Source organism: Xiphophorus couchianus, chromosome 5 (assembly GCF_001444195.1).
Source record: "Xiphophorus couchianus chromosome 5, X_couchianus-1.0, whole genome shotgun sequence".
NCBI classification, from domain to species: Eukaryota; Metazoa; Chordata; class Actinopteri; order Cyprinodontiformes; family Poeciliidae; genus Xiphophorus; species Xiphophorus couchianus.
Window position 1 is genome coordinate 39,188,302 of NC_040232.1, and position 15,268 is coordinate 39,203,569.

Here is a 15,268-nt window from a genome sequence, read left to right on the forward strand (position 1 = left end):
ACATGTCAGTGTAAACGGTGTCAAAGTCTCTGACCTGTACAGCAGGTTTAAATGTTGGTTGTGCTGGCTCAGCTTTGGAGGAGCTGAGATGAGGGTCACGGTAGGCGGGCCGAGGCTGCCGCTGGGCCCGAGGCTCAGTCGGGGGATCAGCAGGGCGCTGAGTGTTTGGATGAGATTCAGTCTGATCCCGCTGAGCAGAAGGAAGATAAGGGCTGGAGGGAAACACGGCTGCTGCGTAGGGAGTCGGAGTGAAGTTAGCATAGGGGCTCGGCGGGATGTTCGCATATGGACTTGGAGGTATGACAGCGTACGGGCTGGCGAGGACATGAAGGGGTACGGGACTCATCGGAGGGCTGGTGATGGGGGTTGTCGGGGGGCTCGACACAGGACTGCTGACCATGGCCATGGCTTGCATGGTCATCTGCTGCGCCTGGGAAACAAGAAATTGACGCATGGAATCAAACGGCAGCAGCAGTAGTGACACAGATAAACAGTCAAAGATCCAAACGGGGGAGTTACCATGATGACGGCCTGCTGGTTCACAATCGCCTGCTGCTGCTGGGCCAAAACAGCTTGCTGGTCTCCTAGAGGAGAAACAGTAAGTAAACAGGATGAAGGCATGGAAACTCTGTTTGGTGTGTTTGTGTTTTACATTTTTACTGTCATGTCTGATACAAACCAGGTGTTACAGGTGCCACAGCAGCGACAGGAGGCGACATCATACCTCCCACAGGAAGGACTCTCACAGCTGTGGACACAAGCACAGACAAGCAGCCAACTTTTGACAGATTCAATGTCCGTTCGTTGAGCTCACAAGATTTTTAACCAGTTGGTAAAGTACGAAAATGGAAATATTTAGATTGTATTTGTGTTTGTTGCAGACCTCCAGGTGGAGGTGGGTGGCCAGATGACTGCCCCGGCTGTTGCCACTTCCCACCGACGCCCCCGGCCCCCTTCATCCTGTGTGACAGGCCTGCAGTCGACTCTTCTTCCTTAGAATAGAGACAGTCTTTGAATGTACAAAAACCTGAGTTGTATTGTACTTTTTTCATCCATTATTATGTTTTTATCACATCACCTTCATGGCATGTCTGTCTGGTTTTTTTAATGGGAAAGTTTTATTTTTAGAGCTATATTTTTGTTCGTGAGAGTGACTAAATGCAAGGAGATACAGTATGTACTCCCAATAAGACTAATTCAAAGTTCTTTTTATCATCATTACTTTGATAAATATAAACAAATGTGATAAAAGTTTAGGTTCAGGCGGACAGATGAATATGATATACAGTAGACTGAAAATATGAAACTACTAGATGATTTCTCTCTTTTGGAGGCTGTGTCTGACAGTCAGACTCAGGGCTGTGATCACTCATAATGTGCCAAACAAACACTTTTCAGCAGTGGGCTCAACACGAACCCATTTCTCCTGCTACAGATTGACTCTTGCGTTTGTATCAGATGTGTATCAGGACACATCTGATACATGCTAATTCCTGTCAGCTACATCCGATAGCGGAGTTTAACAGTGATCGGTCCAGTCTGGTCAGCTTTCACAGAAAACCTTTATCTCAGTCATCAAGCCCAGTTTTCTTCATTTTTGCAAGACTGAACAGGTGAGGTATACCCAGAATGCACTATTGTCCACTTCCTGCTTTTACGCAGTCTCTGGTCTGCTTGGTTGTAATTGAGACCGAAAACTAACTAACACACTAATTTTGTTAATATGTGCCCTTATTAGGGGCTCGGCGGGATGTTCGCATATGGACTTGGAGGTATGACAGCGTACGGACTTATTAACAGTTATTCATAGCCAAAGCAAACCTATTGTTGCACAACATCAATAGGTTTGATATGGCTTTGGTTGCTTGTTTAAACAAATCTGCTGTGCCAACAAATTGTCACCATCTGTATTCGACTAATGTTCCCTAAGCTATTGTTTTGTGCATCGTAGTATTTTACAATGATATGTGCCAGTCAGAAACCAGGAACTTACCATAAATCCTAAGTGCATTGACTGTGCATTTGTAGGCTGTGTCTCATTAAATAGTAACCTCTTCATTTGCTAGAGAGTCAGTTTCTCGTAAGCAGATCTCCACTTTGCTCAGGGTGGGAAATTACCGTGGCGACTAGGTGACTGTGACAGTTACGGTAACTGAGTAATATAATAGGTTGACGGGCAGGAGTGGCCTGTAGGACACATCTGATACATGCTAATTCCTGTCAGCTACATCCGATAGCAGAGTTGGACAGAGATCAGTTCAGTCTGGTCAGCTTTCACAGAAAACTTTTATCTCAGTCATCAAGCCCAGTTTTCTTCAGTTTTTCAAGACTGAACAGGGGAGGTATATTGTCATAGATGGAGGTCATCACTGTCCAAAGTCATGATTTTAATGGATTGCTGTTACATTTTTTTGTATCTCAATATTCCTACCATCACGATCCTACTGGAACAGTCACTTGTTTTTTATACACACATTTAGTACAAATGTCCAACTTGTAAATAAGATCTGTCCTATATCGAGGAAAGGGATACCATACTGTGTAAAAAATATTTGTTTTAATTCCTAAACACCAGAGTTTTTGACTTTGATAACAAATATGAAATATGAACAAACAATGTCACAGAGAATCTATAAATAAGCTACCAAGACATCCCAAATGGAGCGACTGCCACAGAAACAGATCCGAATTCTTCACTTTCTGAGTTTTTTTAGGGGTCTGTACTGTACTTGTATAGCGCTTTATACTACATGCTTTCATTCACATTATGTAGTCTACTGTGCTCCGACAGAAGCAAATTCTGCAGCAGGCAGGGTGGGTGAAATGTGTTTCCAAAGGATACAACGACAGAGATTGGCAGAGTGTGAATCGACCCAGCAACCCACAGATTGAGGGACGAACTCCTTCCACTGATCCATCAATGGTCGGTGGTAGGAAAGGCAGAATTTGTTCAAATCAGTTATTTTACTGATGCAAAAGTAACTATCCTGAAACTACGATCTTTGCTTCAGCTGTTTTCTTTAACACATCTGACAGTCTGTCAAATTACAATATTAGCTGAATTTGAAAATCTTTAAAAATCTTTAATAATTGCACAGTTGTACAGTAAGAAGGTACACTCTGATTATTTACTTTAATTGAGAACTTTAGTTTCTGACCAGATCTGACAATTTAGAAGGGAAAAAAATCTGACTGTCCCACGCAGGGATTCTTTACTACAATAAATTCAAGAATTTTAAGAACCTATGACTGAAGTTGAAAATCTATTGAAACAAATATTAAATTAAATATTGAAATGAATATTAAAAAATGTCTATTTTTTCCCCACATTTATCTTCCAGCAGTCAGGAAACTAGTTTAGTTTTTCCCATTATGTGTAATACAAAAAGCTTTCGACTTCGAATTTGGTGCCGTTTGCTCTTGCAGTAATTTACATGGATTAACAAACTGCAGTTTTATATCAGCTGAACTGTGTTATCTTTGTTGTTTCTCCTACATTCAGTTAAAGTGTTCCATGTAAATTTGAAATGCTAAGTTGTTTGGTAAGTGTCGACTGCTATAATGACTCGAAAGTCAACCTAAGTGAATAACCAAACAAATCAACAAACTAAAAAGCATCCATCTAAAAATTGTCAAGAAAAAGAGTCTAAACAAAATATAAGAGTATATGTCCCCTGAGAGGGACCAGATATTCATTTTCAGCAAAAGGACATGACTATTTTATATGTTAGCAGGAATATTAAGCTAGCGTTTTACACTGTTCTGTGTGTCATGAAGTAGGTTTGCTTCAGATCGACTCTAGGATCCAGAACACGTAGGAGCTTTTATAGGCAGTGACAGCAAATAGTTGATAGTAAATACTTGATGGTAAACAGTGTCAGGATGATTAAATTATGTAACATACTCCAGCTCCATCCGACAGTACAGGGTCAAACAGGCTGTCGAGATAACGATCCATCCCTCTGTGAGGCTCTAAATCTGCAGGGAGGGAAGAGGAAAGACGTCTTTACCTCTCCTACAGTGAGGAGCTGGTCTGTTGGTCTCAGTAACTCACCTTGGTTGAACCGATCTGAAGGACTGACGTCATTGCTCATGTCAAAGCCACCCCCCAACAGGCTTCTGTCAAACAATAACAGATGATAAGAAGATGGTAAATCCAGCAGGAGCGGAGGAGATCGATGCAGAACACCTCAAGGTAATGAAACACTTAAAATGAAGATTACATTAACGTTGTTTTGGTTTATACCTGATAAATGTCAATCCATTTTTACTGATCTAAACTAATATTAGAAGAAAATGTCTGGTTCTTTTCTCTGTAAATAATTTACAACAATAGTTTTAAAGAAATGGTCACAGAATCCCCAAGTAAAACAATTCTGCACATTCAGTACAGAAAAGAAAGAACATTCTCTTCTTATTCCAGACTTTTCTTTATAAGGATATAAAATAATAATCTGGTGTTTAAGGTGCTATGTAGTGCATGCCACTTCAGCATGTTCTGGTAGAGAGCAGAATTCATGCTTTCCTTAATTAGAGGAAATTTGTCCAGATTTAAAATCAGCAAAACATCCCAGAGCATCACACTGCCACCACCATGTCTGCATATCACAATGATCCTCTTGTTAGTTTTACACTAACTAAATGTTCACAGATGTTTCTGTTCTGTTATAGTTCACATTGTTTGATGTGTTGTTGGTGTCAAGGTGACAAAGGAACTCAATTATCTTGTTACAGATGCAACTTATCAAGTTAAAAATCATCATCTAAATGTGAATGAGTTGAGTAATTCGAAAGGAAGAAGCAAAGTCCTCAACAAGCAAAAGCAGAGGTCATCCTCCTGTCAGACCTGCAACATCAAAAACTGAAAAATATGGCATACTTTTTTTTAGCTCGTTTAAAGGGAGTAGCAAAAGAGGACTCGCAAATTTAATTGCTAATAAAATCAAATTTGAATGTCAAAGAGAAGTAAAAGATAAGGAAGGTGAGTATGTTGTGGCTGTAGGGAAGCTGGAAGAACTTCTGGTTACATGACTTAATATATATCCACCCCTGAGACATAGAAGCATTTTTATAAACTGATATTTGATCAAATTACACAGGAAACAGATGGAATATTGATTACAGAGGGGACTTAAATATTGTATTAAACCAGTCTTTGGACTTCAGCAGTAAAGCAAAAAGTAGTAAAGCACACATAACCAGCTACATAAATACATCCTTAAAGGAATTGGGGGTAATAGATGTCTGGAGAGAGACTCAGCCACTAGAGTGAGATTACACATTCTACTCTGTCGTTTTTGTCTAAGGAAACCCAGCAGAATGGGACAAAAACAACAACTTCTGTCTTTTTGGAATTTAAAAAAATGAAGATTAGTTTCATTCAGGTTTTAATGTCCTCAAAAGTGTAATCTAATAAGAGTATCATCAGCATAACAGTGAAAAGTCAAACAATTTTTGTAATTGGAAGCATACGTAGTAAAGAGAATTGGTCCGAGCACCAAAAGATTTGACACAGAAACTTCTTCTAACAAAGCAAAGATTCATCTCATATGATGAGTCCTGAAAATAGTTTTTATCCTGCTGGTTTTTGTCCAGCCAGGATCACAAAGTCATCATTTTAACAGCTGGCTAGCTTCATGAAACCTCTTTTTTTTTCTGTGTGTGTGTGTGCCGGCATGCGTGGGCGTGTGCGTGGGCGTGTGCGTGGGCATGTGCGTGGGCGTGTGCGTGCGGGTGTGTGGGCGTGTGCATTGTCTCACATGCTGGCATTGGGCCGAACTCTGGCCGGCTCCAGAGCAGAGATGATGAAGTAGCTGTTGTGTTTGGGGAAGTCAGCAGGAAGCTCCAGGTCTGACATCAAGTCCAGAACATAGTCTGAGCCTTCAAGTTCGACCCACTGAGCCGGCTCCTTCAGCAGCACCGACCAGCCTTGGCGGCCGTCCACCGCACCCCTACACACACAAGCCCACACACGAGATGCAACATTTTCACCCTGACATGCATCATTCTTTCCTTTCTTTCTGCATTTACATTACCTGTGTTGTAAGATGTTTTTAGCCATTTCCTCTCCTGTCGTCCAGGAATGCAGCGGACATAAGAAGGACATGCCTAGAGAGGAAAAGCAGTAGCTTTTGACTTTATGAAAATCATTTATAAATCTCATTCTGGTCACTAAATCCGAACAGAAACTGGTTTCACCAGCATCATTCTCATAGCAATCACAAAACCTGACCAGAAACGGACACAAGCAGAGCCAGCCAAGAAGCCAGAGTATCAGGTGTTCTCTAAACCTTAGTGGACTTGCCAAAAGACTGGAGGGCAAATAAGGTGGACAAGAGCAGAAATAAGAGAAGGAGAGATGGCCAACTCTACCCCGCTGAATGTTGAAGACAGACTGGGCTCAGGTAAAATATAAAGTAGGTTGGGTCAGGAAGAACGACTCAAAAACATTTGTAAAAAGTAAAAAAGTGAAAGTATATTTCCCAGTTGTCAAAAGGCTTATGGATGTAAAATTCCACTTGACTGTAAATAGTGTTTGTTCTCACCGTCGAAGCAGTGTACATGCAGAACGGTGTGAGCTTTCTTGCGGTTGGCGGTCCACTCCAGCAGGCAGGGTGGGTACGTCCGGACGTACTCAGGCCCGACGGCGAGGCGCTGCAGAGCCTGAAGCAGACGGTTCTGACACACACAGTCGTAGCCGTCTGGGCCGTAGTCTGACACAAACCTACAAAAACAAATGTGTGACTTGAAAACTTTATATCAGATGTATGCTACTGAGTTTAATTCAGACCTCAAATTTGATCAGATAACTGTCACAGTACAATTATAAACGTCAATGTGATTTTATGGAATAAAATAGTAAAAGGATGGAATAATTCTTATTTTTTCTAATAAAAACCTGAAAAGTGTGCTACGATTTTATATTTAACCCTTTAAATAATACACTTGTTCATCCTAAAGTTTCTTAAGTCAAATTGCAATAAAGCAGAACTTATTTTAATAGGCACAAAATTAATATTAAACGAAATCCATAACTTCTCTATCCTGGCTGAAAATTTCTCCATCTCTCTCTGCTCTCAGGACAAGAGGCTGGGTGTCATCCTCAGCATCACCCTCTCCTTTGCCTCCCACGTCAATAACTACTTGTTCTGCACTCTTCCATCTTTGTAATATTAATCGTCTCCGTCCTTCTCTCACTCCACTTGTTCATAGTCTGGTAAATTCCCCTCTAGATTGTTGTAGTTCTCTTCTTTTTGGCCTTCCACTCAAAACATGTTTGATATAAAGCATTTTTATAACTGAAGGCAACATAGTTACTTGATTGTGATATAAAATGTCACTTTGTACCTGGAAAATACATTATACCATCCCTGCAGACAGGGTTTCTGATGACTTTCTTTCAACAATACTTTGTTCTTGCTAGTCTTCCACATACACCATCTGGAGTGCTCTACTCTTTCATATTTTAATACAAGGCATTTTGGGTTATTATTTTAAAGTCCATCCCTGCTTTTAACCTTTCTGCAAGTCTCTTTTTATCCAGTTTACTGTGTTTGTTTGTCTTTGATGCTGTTTGTTCACTAATGTTCTCTGACAAACCTTTCAGGGCTCATAGAGCAGCTGCAGCTGTACTGAGATAAATTTATTCACATGAGAACTTTATTTGCTAAATTGTTGACCTCTGAGGGTGATTGCACTTAAGTTTTATTTTCAGATATAAAAAAAACAAATAGTAATGAGATGTGCTAAAAAGCATCCATCATTTTCTTTTGACTTTGCAATTACATCCTATGTTAAGTTGTTATTATTTAAAATACTGCAAAACAAACAAAAAGAAAAACACTGAAGTTTGTGGTTTGATTGTGACAAAATGTAAAAAAATTCAAGGGATATGAATAGTAGAGCTGATTTTCTTACTTGAGGAGGTATTTAGCCAGTCTTTGAGAGGGCAGGAAGGCAGACAGACAGGAGGAGAAAAGAAGCCAGCCCCGCTCTGAGTTCAGCACGTTGGGATTCCTCCACACCTACCGGACAACCATGAAGTTCTTAAAAAAAGAAAATAAGATGGCATATCGATGTAAAAACTGTCAGTTTAAAACCTGGTTGGCTATCTGAGCCAGGATCTCATCTCTGAGGCTGGGGTTGGCCAGGCCCCTTTGGATGATGTAGTTCCCAAACATGTTTTCTTGAGCTCCATTCAGGTTCGGATCGCCCATGAACCGCAGGATCTGTCAACGGCACCGATGGATGTTTATGGAAAATAGTGCAAGTCACTCATGTGATATCTAAATCTTTACTGATTTTTTTAATCTATAAGCTGAGTGTCGATGCTACAATTTCACCAACAAATGCAAAACGAACCAGAATGAAGATGTCGAGAGATCCCTGCGTAAGCTCCTGATCCAGACGAATCAGGGAGTTCTCTAGTGGAGCCGTGAGCATTCCAAACAGAGGCTCCTACATCAGAAACAAACACAAGGATTTTAACAGCTTCTCCATGGATCAACCGTGTTTCCTATTTAAACAGTGACACAGTCTGCTGCTGATGTTTTCTGTGTTTTCTTTAGACAGAACTAAGAACTTGTGTTTCTCCCAGTGTTATAAAACCAAGATAGAGACTGAATTTAATGGAAAGGGATAGCTGTAAATTTTGGGGATAAGATGGTATGTTGAGGTTAATCTAAGCAAACTAGGGGTGCACAAATTTATAGGCCACTTGATTTATTGGCCATGATTTCCTTAATTTTGGGAGATCAGTGATTGGGCTATACTTATATATGAAGCCGATATTATCCATGGATCTTATTGACCTCAGCAAATGTCTAAAAATCAACCATTGTTCTCTTTTTGTTCTGCTATGTGAGAGTCTGACTGATAGACCCACCCACCAGGTCATGTCTGCTCATTCGCAGTTAACAATAATCACCCCACTGTTGCCAGCTCAGCGACTTTCTTGTTATATTTTGCGACATTTCAGACAAAAAAAAAGTGTGTCGGCCAAAATCGGAATCAGCAGGTCAAGCATCTGTAATTGGCGATCAGCCAGAAAACTGCAATCAGTGCACCCCAAAACAAACGGAATATGACTCAGTCATGTTGGAAGTTGGCATGTGCTGTGAAAATTCCAACTTCACAGAGAATAAAATAGCAGTCAAAGTTCATATCATTCACAAGATGAAGGAATTGAGGGGTAGATGGGCAACTCAAACATATTTTTTTCGACACTATTTTCTATTTTCACATTTTTACAGATGTGGAAGATATTTTGTTCTGTGTTTCATACAAAACCAGTCGTGTAGGCTTCACTTAACTGTATTTATTTTAGGTTTTAATATGTTGAAGGTAAAAACCAGGCCCTTGTCTTACTTTGCTTCGTCCACAGGGTCTCGACTCTCAGCTGCCGAGAAACGATTGTTTTCTGGTGCCGTGGTCTCTGTTGATGTTTTAAATATGACCCTATAGCTAATATTTGGCTGTGACACATGTAATGAGCTATGAAGCTTACTGGAAATTACCTGTGCTGTAAACCGCTATCCCCCAACGCAAAGAGAGAAACACTGAGCTGAAGGAGGCAGCTGTTAATGTTAGTTCAATATTATATATATAAATATACCAACACGGACTGAATGGCTTCCTTCACCTCCTCTGCTGCCATCGCTAAAATGGTGCAGAAAATCAACGTCATCGTTCACAACTTCTCCTTCTGTTCACTGATTGGCCCGATCAAAAATCGACTGGATTTAATCCAAGTAAAGTAGGGAAATCCCAGACTGTTACTGAAACAAGATTTTAATTGAGACCAGGCTAGGTTGAAACCATTTCTTGTGAAACTTAAAGTCATAACGTTTCCCAAAGGAACTGGGTTTATTTCAAATTACTTAAAAAAAAAAACTGTCTTTTTTGCTTCGAAACTCTCAGAAAGTCACTTAAGAAGAATTTGCGCTGTGTGCAAGCATACACTATTAATGATGCACACACTGTCGCTGATGTAATAGTGTGTGTTAGTGTCATTACCCTGAACATGATCCGGATGTAGTGTGTTAAGAGGTAGTTATTGATATCGAGGGGCAAGGTCAGCTGAGGGTCCACCTGAACCTTTGGAGCCTGGACCACTGCCAAGCAGTCAGAATGCAGCTCCTCACCCCCTAACAGAGGAACACACACACACACACACACACACATGCAAGGACACCCCCATACACACAGGAATGTTTATGCAACAGTATGAAATTAGTCAGTGCCACAAATAAATCTCAGTGTTTGCAGCTTGGCTCAGCAACATTTACAGTGTTATTGTGAGAGCCCAGGTTTGTGTGTGAACACCTGAAGCAGCCTGCAGCAGGCCAGCCAGCTCTGCAGGGATAGGTAATGTTGTCACATTCATCACTTCACGATTGATCCGATCCTGCACACAAAAAGAGTTAACCAATGCAGCAGCACATTTAATGTAAGTGGCTAAACTCTCGGGTGAATTTATTTTTGCCATTTTACTCACTTCCTCCGCCTTCCTTGCAGGCTCCACCACTGTCTGACAATAAGACAACAGTATCACACTTCACACATTTGCTCATTTTTAATTGCTTCCTCTGAATCAGAAAGATGCTGAATCTGTGTGCATACCCTCATGTAGCGCTGACGGTTTACAATTAGCAAAACGGCTGAACGTAGCCTGATGAGATATTTCCTCCTCAGAGCAAATTTCTTTCTGTTGGGAAAAGTGTTGCCATCATTGATGGATGAATTATGAAAATACAGAAAAAGAGGGGAAAAAAGCAAAAAAAAAGATTTGGATAAAGTATAAGTATCATAAAACTAAACCCCCTTTAAGAGACATTCTAGTGTTTGCTTTAGTTTAGTTGAGTGCTGCACCATCAGTGACAGTCACTGCACTTGGATTTAGTGCAGAATGTTGATGGCTCTGCTATAGTTTCAGTGCACGTTTTTCACAAAGTGTCATTTGTCCTAATTTATCATAGTTGAAAAGCTATTTCTGAAATATCAAAGAATCATACTCTTTAACCTTCACTTTATTGCCTTTTTACTGCCTTCGTCCACTCTTGACTAAAATGCAAATTTGCGCCACTCGCGTTTGTTGTTGCAGGACTGGGAAATCTATCACCTTTGATGGATGTGCGCAGCCTGAACTCCCCAGCCTTATCTCCTCACATCAAGGACAATGAAAGAGGTTTTCCATGAGAAGGTTGGTCATGTTCAGGTCAGTGAAACCAAACTCTTACGCCTAAAATCCTGAGCTGATGAGTGAAACTCCAGACTCAACTAGGATGATATCATTAAACCAGTCGGTGTCCAATGCGACAGTGTGGCAGTCGTGTTTAATTTGCTCCAAACTCTTGTTCAGAACCTTTACTGTATGTTCAGCCCTTAGCAAAATGCTTTGTCACATTATGTCATGTTACAAATATACAAACTTCAATGTGTTTTATTGGGCTTGAATATTATAGACCAACAAAATTTGTGCATAATTATCAAGTAGAAGGAAAATTATGCAATGTAATCATGTATTTATGTTACAAATACATCAAAAAATATTGTAAAGTTTGCAATGAGTTATACAATTACCTGACCAGGTAACCTCTGCAGCGGGCTTCAAAGCGGGTTATTCCTTGCCTGAATTTGAGAAATTTCTGTCGAGCAAAACACATGCGAGTGTATCTCTGCAGCACCATGGCAGCTATGTCCAACACACGGTCACGCTTCCCTTCCAGCAGCTGATAAAGCTCCTCTTTCAAGAAAATCTAACAGACACACATGAAATGTAAATTTATTGTTATCTACATGTGATACATGCAACAGCCAAGCTTGTATTTTATGCATATGGGGGTGTGTATGTATGTGTGTTACCCATAGAGCTCACCTTGCTGACCCCCACTTGATAAGAGCCTTCCTTGACCGGACAGAGTTTGTGAAGCATGATAACGCAATTTTCTCCGTCTGCTGGCAGAGGATCCTTCAGACAGAGCAGAGCTTTATACCTGTGGTCACATGTAACATGGGTTTGACGAGGAAATATGAATTCCCAAGTAAACAAGGAACAGGAAACCCAAAGCTGCAGCCTGCGTGTCTGATCTGTGCAATTCTTAGTTTGGCTGCTAATCTGAGAGCTCTTGTTTGGGGCTAATTGGTGTTCTGTGTATTCAGAGTGTTTGGAAGAGCTTGCTTGGTTTTACTAGCTTCTGCGTGAGTGCTGCTGTAAGTCAAATCACTTTGGCAGCAAACGGTGAGAGGTGCTGGGAGATCAATTGGTTTCATCTGCTTTCCTACTGAGGTAGCTGACAAATGCCAGATGGCTCTTTCAACATGAAGAGATCAGTTTGCGTGAAATGTATTATCTCCAGAGAAAGGCAATAATTACAACGATTTTGAAAGAGTGGTGAGAGCCACAGGAACATTGTCTTTCAAGACAGGATGGTGAAAAGGGAGGTTGACAAATACTACAGTATTTTAAATTAATATTTTCAATTCCATCAGAATTAAAAATATTCTGTTTGTTGCTGTAATGTGATGAAGTGTCATTCCTCACAGGTTTCTTCTGTTTTTACTTATTTTTCCTATTTCAGATCATGAAACAAGCTTATAGCTATGACCTGCAGAAATGCGATATACAGTTTCTAAATGAATATTTCATTTTTAAAGGGAAAAACCAATCCACAGCAGATTTGAAGGTTTAATCCTTTACTGGCCCAATCTTCTTTGCAGGATTGCCTTCATTTTAGAGAAATTGTGGCTTAATGGGAAAAGACGTTTTGCTCTAAGGAAGTTGATGATTCTAGTTTCCTACTGTCACATTTTGATGTGACTTTGGGAAGCCACCTAATCCCAAGTTGCTTCCTGATCTGCACATCAATGAATAAAGGTGTTTGTGAGTGATGTTTGAGGAGTACAGGTCTAATGTAAAAACACTAATCAGTGATTGCCATGAATGAAAAGTGTTTCATATTAAGCTTAGTTAAACTGCTGGGTTTTCCTGTTTAAGGTCACAGCAGGGTGCCCAATTAGATTTAAATCTAATTGATTTGAATTAGATTTAAATCTTGACTTAAGCTACATCTAAATGTAGGTAAATCCAGAACCTTCACTTGAGATTTTTTTTGTCACACTGTAAGTTGGGAAAATTATTTTTATTTTAGGATACATTATTTGGCACATTAATTACTTTATCAAGCCATTTATTTATTCCAATTTTATTGTCAATTTTGGCAGGATCCGTCCTCCATACATAATAAGATTCAGTAGGGAATACATTTTTAGTGTGTGACTGGTAGCTAATGCAGAGCCACAGAGAACCCAGATTCAATTGAAACACCTCTTCTACAAAAGTACAACTGATTTGACCTAAGCTGCCTTTAAATATGGTCACTGTCCAGATCTTCAACAACCAACCTTGACAGGAAGCTGTGAAAGGGCAGTCTTGCTGGATAGCCTTCCTTCCTTATACGTATTGTCTCCATAATGCCAGAGTAAAGCAGCTGCGTGTTGACCATATCCATGTCAAACATTCCTGGCTTCTGCATACACAGGTGAACGGTGTATCAATATAAACTGAATAAAAAACAACACTGCAAACCGGCACACATCATCCAACTTGCAAATGTACCTTATGACGGTTCGGCTTGATGCATCGCACAAAATAAGGGTTACACCTGTCACAGACGGATGACAGTTGATGCACAGATGAGTAACGTATGACATTATTTTAACCTTTTTGTCTAAAAAGGTGTGTCTGTTTATTAGTGTAGATTTAGAGGGAATAAACTTTTTCTGCTGAGAGCCACGAGTTATGTGTCAGTTTAGTTATTAGATGAACATAAAATTAACGTAAGACTGAAAGTGGTCCTAAGATTTTCAATCTCAATTTATGTGAGATGTCAAGTTTTATGGCTTTGAACTTAGTCAGCTGTTGGAATTGTTCACTTGTGGAATTAAGTGAAATAAAACATTCAGAATTTATTACATTAAAGAAGGTTATTTTACAACAGATATAAAAGATTAGAACAATGGAAGAAATACTCCTGCCATCACTCTTCTTTTACATCCTACACTTTGGACATATTTATAAACCCTTTGTCTTGCACTGTCTCATTACTGTTGATGGTGTTCAGCATGACTTATCATGGGTTTCATTTTCCTAATGACAAGAGTTTAATCATATTTGCCATTTCGGCTCTATACAGTTTATGTGAGAAGGCCTCCAGATGCCCTTTATGCTTTCAAGTATGAATGTCTGGTAGCCAAAAGCGAGACGTCTGCAGTAACTACAAACCTCTTCATCTTGTCCAGCAGTTCCTGCAGGCTGCTCTGGAACTTTGCGCTGACTGTGTTGGTCTGATGACGTCGGGCTGCACTGTTGCGACGCAAATTGGAGCGCTGCTGCGTCAAAGACTCAGAATGCTTCAAGAAAAGGCTGGAGACCATCTGATCACAAACACAGAGGATGTACAGTCAGCCTAAAAGACAGGGCTTAGGCACAAGGATCTTCTCAGGTAACAGAAGGATGATATTTGTTAAAGATGCCTAAACATTAAACATTAACTATCTGAATGCAGAGCTGAGATTTTTTTTAACATGGAGAGTATTGTAATTACAGTCTGCAGGCTGTGGTTACTGATCCCAGCTCACATCGCAACCGACTGAGCGTAACACATCCACCACACCTTAAAACGTTTTCATAGCCTTTGACGTTTTTCACATTTTGCAACATTACACTCAGAAAGTTATTGTATTGTTGGGAATGGTGCTCTGGTAGTTGGGCTCCGGGGCCTTCATTGACCAGCTGAATTAAATGACACACACTATTTACTCAGCCGATGTCTAGAGGTCATTGGTGGACAGTGTTTTTTGAGTGCCAGTGGAAGGAAAGCTAAACAGAAATGAATGCTAGACTTCTGAGGATTTTTTTATTGTGAAAGTTTTTAAAAAGCCCAATTATTGTCTTTGCATTTTATAAATATGTACAGCATACACAAACTTGCAACTTTTGCTGGTCCGATGCATCAAATTTGACAAAATAGGTTGAAGTTTGCGGTTTTAATGTAACAAAAATTAAAAAGGCTTAAAACAATATTTTCACTCAAATCTTCTAATAAAAATATTTTGTGATTATTTTCAAGTATTTCTTCCAGAATGCCACCCAAAATGTTAACCAATTGAACTTCTAGTTGAAAGCTAAATACGATTTTATTTCTGAAAGATTTTAGAGAAGAGATGCACTGCTTGGAAATAACAAACTCCGGATTAGTCATGAGATGAA

The 15,268-nt window shown here is 39.9% G+C and overlaps 1 protein-coding gene and 1 long non-coding RNA gene across 2 annotated transcripts in view; one reads left to right on the forward strand and one right to left on the reverse strand.

Annotated features, from left to right (window-relative positions):
• The window catches only part of myo15ab (myosin XVAb), a 67,958-nt gene that overhangs the window by 29,677 nt on the left and 23,013 nt on the right, over window positions 1–15,268 (reverse strand). Inside the window, exons 25-45 of the mRNA XM_028018016.1 lie at window positions 14,282–14,433; window positions 13,616–13,661; window positions 13,402–13,526; window positions 11,876–11,993; window positions 11,581–11,756; window positions 10,621–10,705; window positions 10,496–10,528; window positions 10,324–10,405; window positions 10,015–10,145; window positions 8,362–8,457; window positions 8,100–8,228; window positions 7,918–8,024; window positions 6,546–6,724; window positions 6,036–6,108; window positions 5,760–5,951; window positions 4,055–4,119; window positions 3,905–3,978; window positions 884–992; window positions 680–748; window positions 520–584; window positions 35–430 (exon numbers count right to left, since the gene is read on the reverse strand). Coding sequence (XP_027873817.1) covers window positions 35–430; window positions 520–584; window positions 680–748; window positions 884–992; window positions 3,905–3,978; window positions 4,055–4,119; window positions 5,760–5,951; window positions 6,036–6,108; window positions 6,546–6,724; window positions 7,918–8,024; window positions 8,100–8,228; window positions 8,362–8,457; window positions 10,015–10,145; window positions 10,324–10,405; window positions 10,496–10,528; window positions 10,621–10,705; window positions 11,581–11,756; window positions 11,876–11,993; window positions 13,402–13,526; window positions 13,616–13,661; window positions 14,282–14,433 — 2,502 coding nt within the window. The remainder of the gene's footprint in view (window positions 1–34; window positions 431–519; window positions 585–679; window positions 749–883; window positions 993–3,904; window positions 3,979–4,054; window positions 4,120–5,759; window positions 5,952–6,035; window positions 6,109–6,545; window positions 6,725–7,917; window positions 8,025–8,099; window positions 8,229–8,361; window positions 8,458–10,014; window positions 10,146–10,323; window positions 10,406–10,495; window positions 10,529–10,620; window positions 10,706–11,580; window positions 11,757–11,875; window positions 11,994–13,401; window positions 13,527–13,615; window positions 13,662–14,281; window positions 14,434–15,268) is intronic.
• Window positions 482–1,004, forward strand: LOC114144819 (uncharacterized). Its single transcript, XR_003595546.1, has 3 exons — window positions 482–598; window positions 683–795; window positions 882–1,004. It is a non-coding gene; the product is annotated as an uncharacterized LOC114144819 (long non-coding RNA).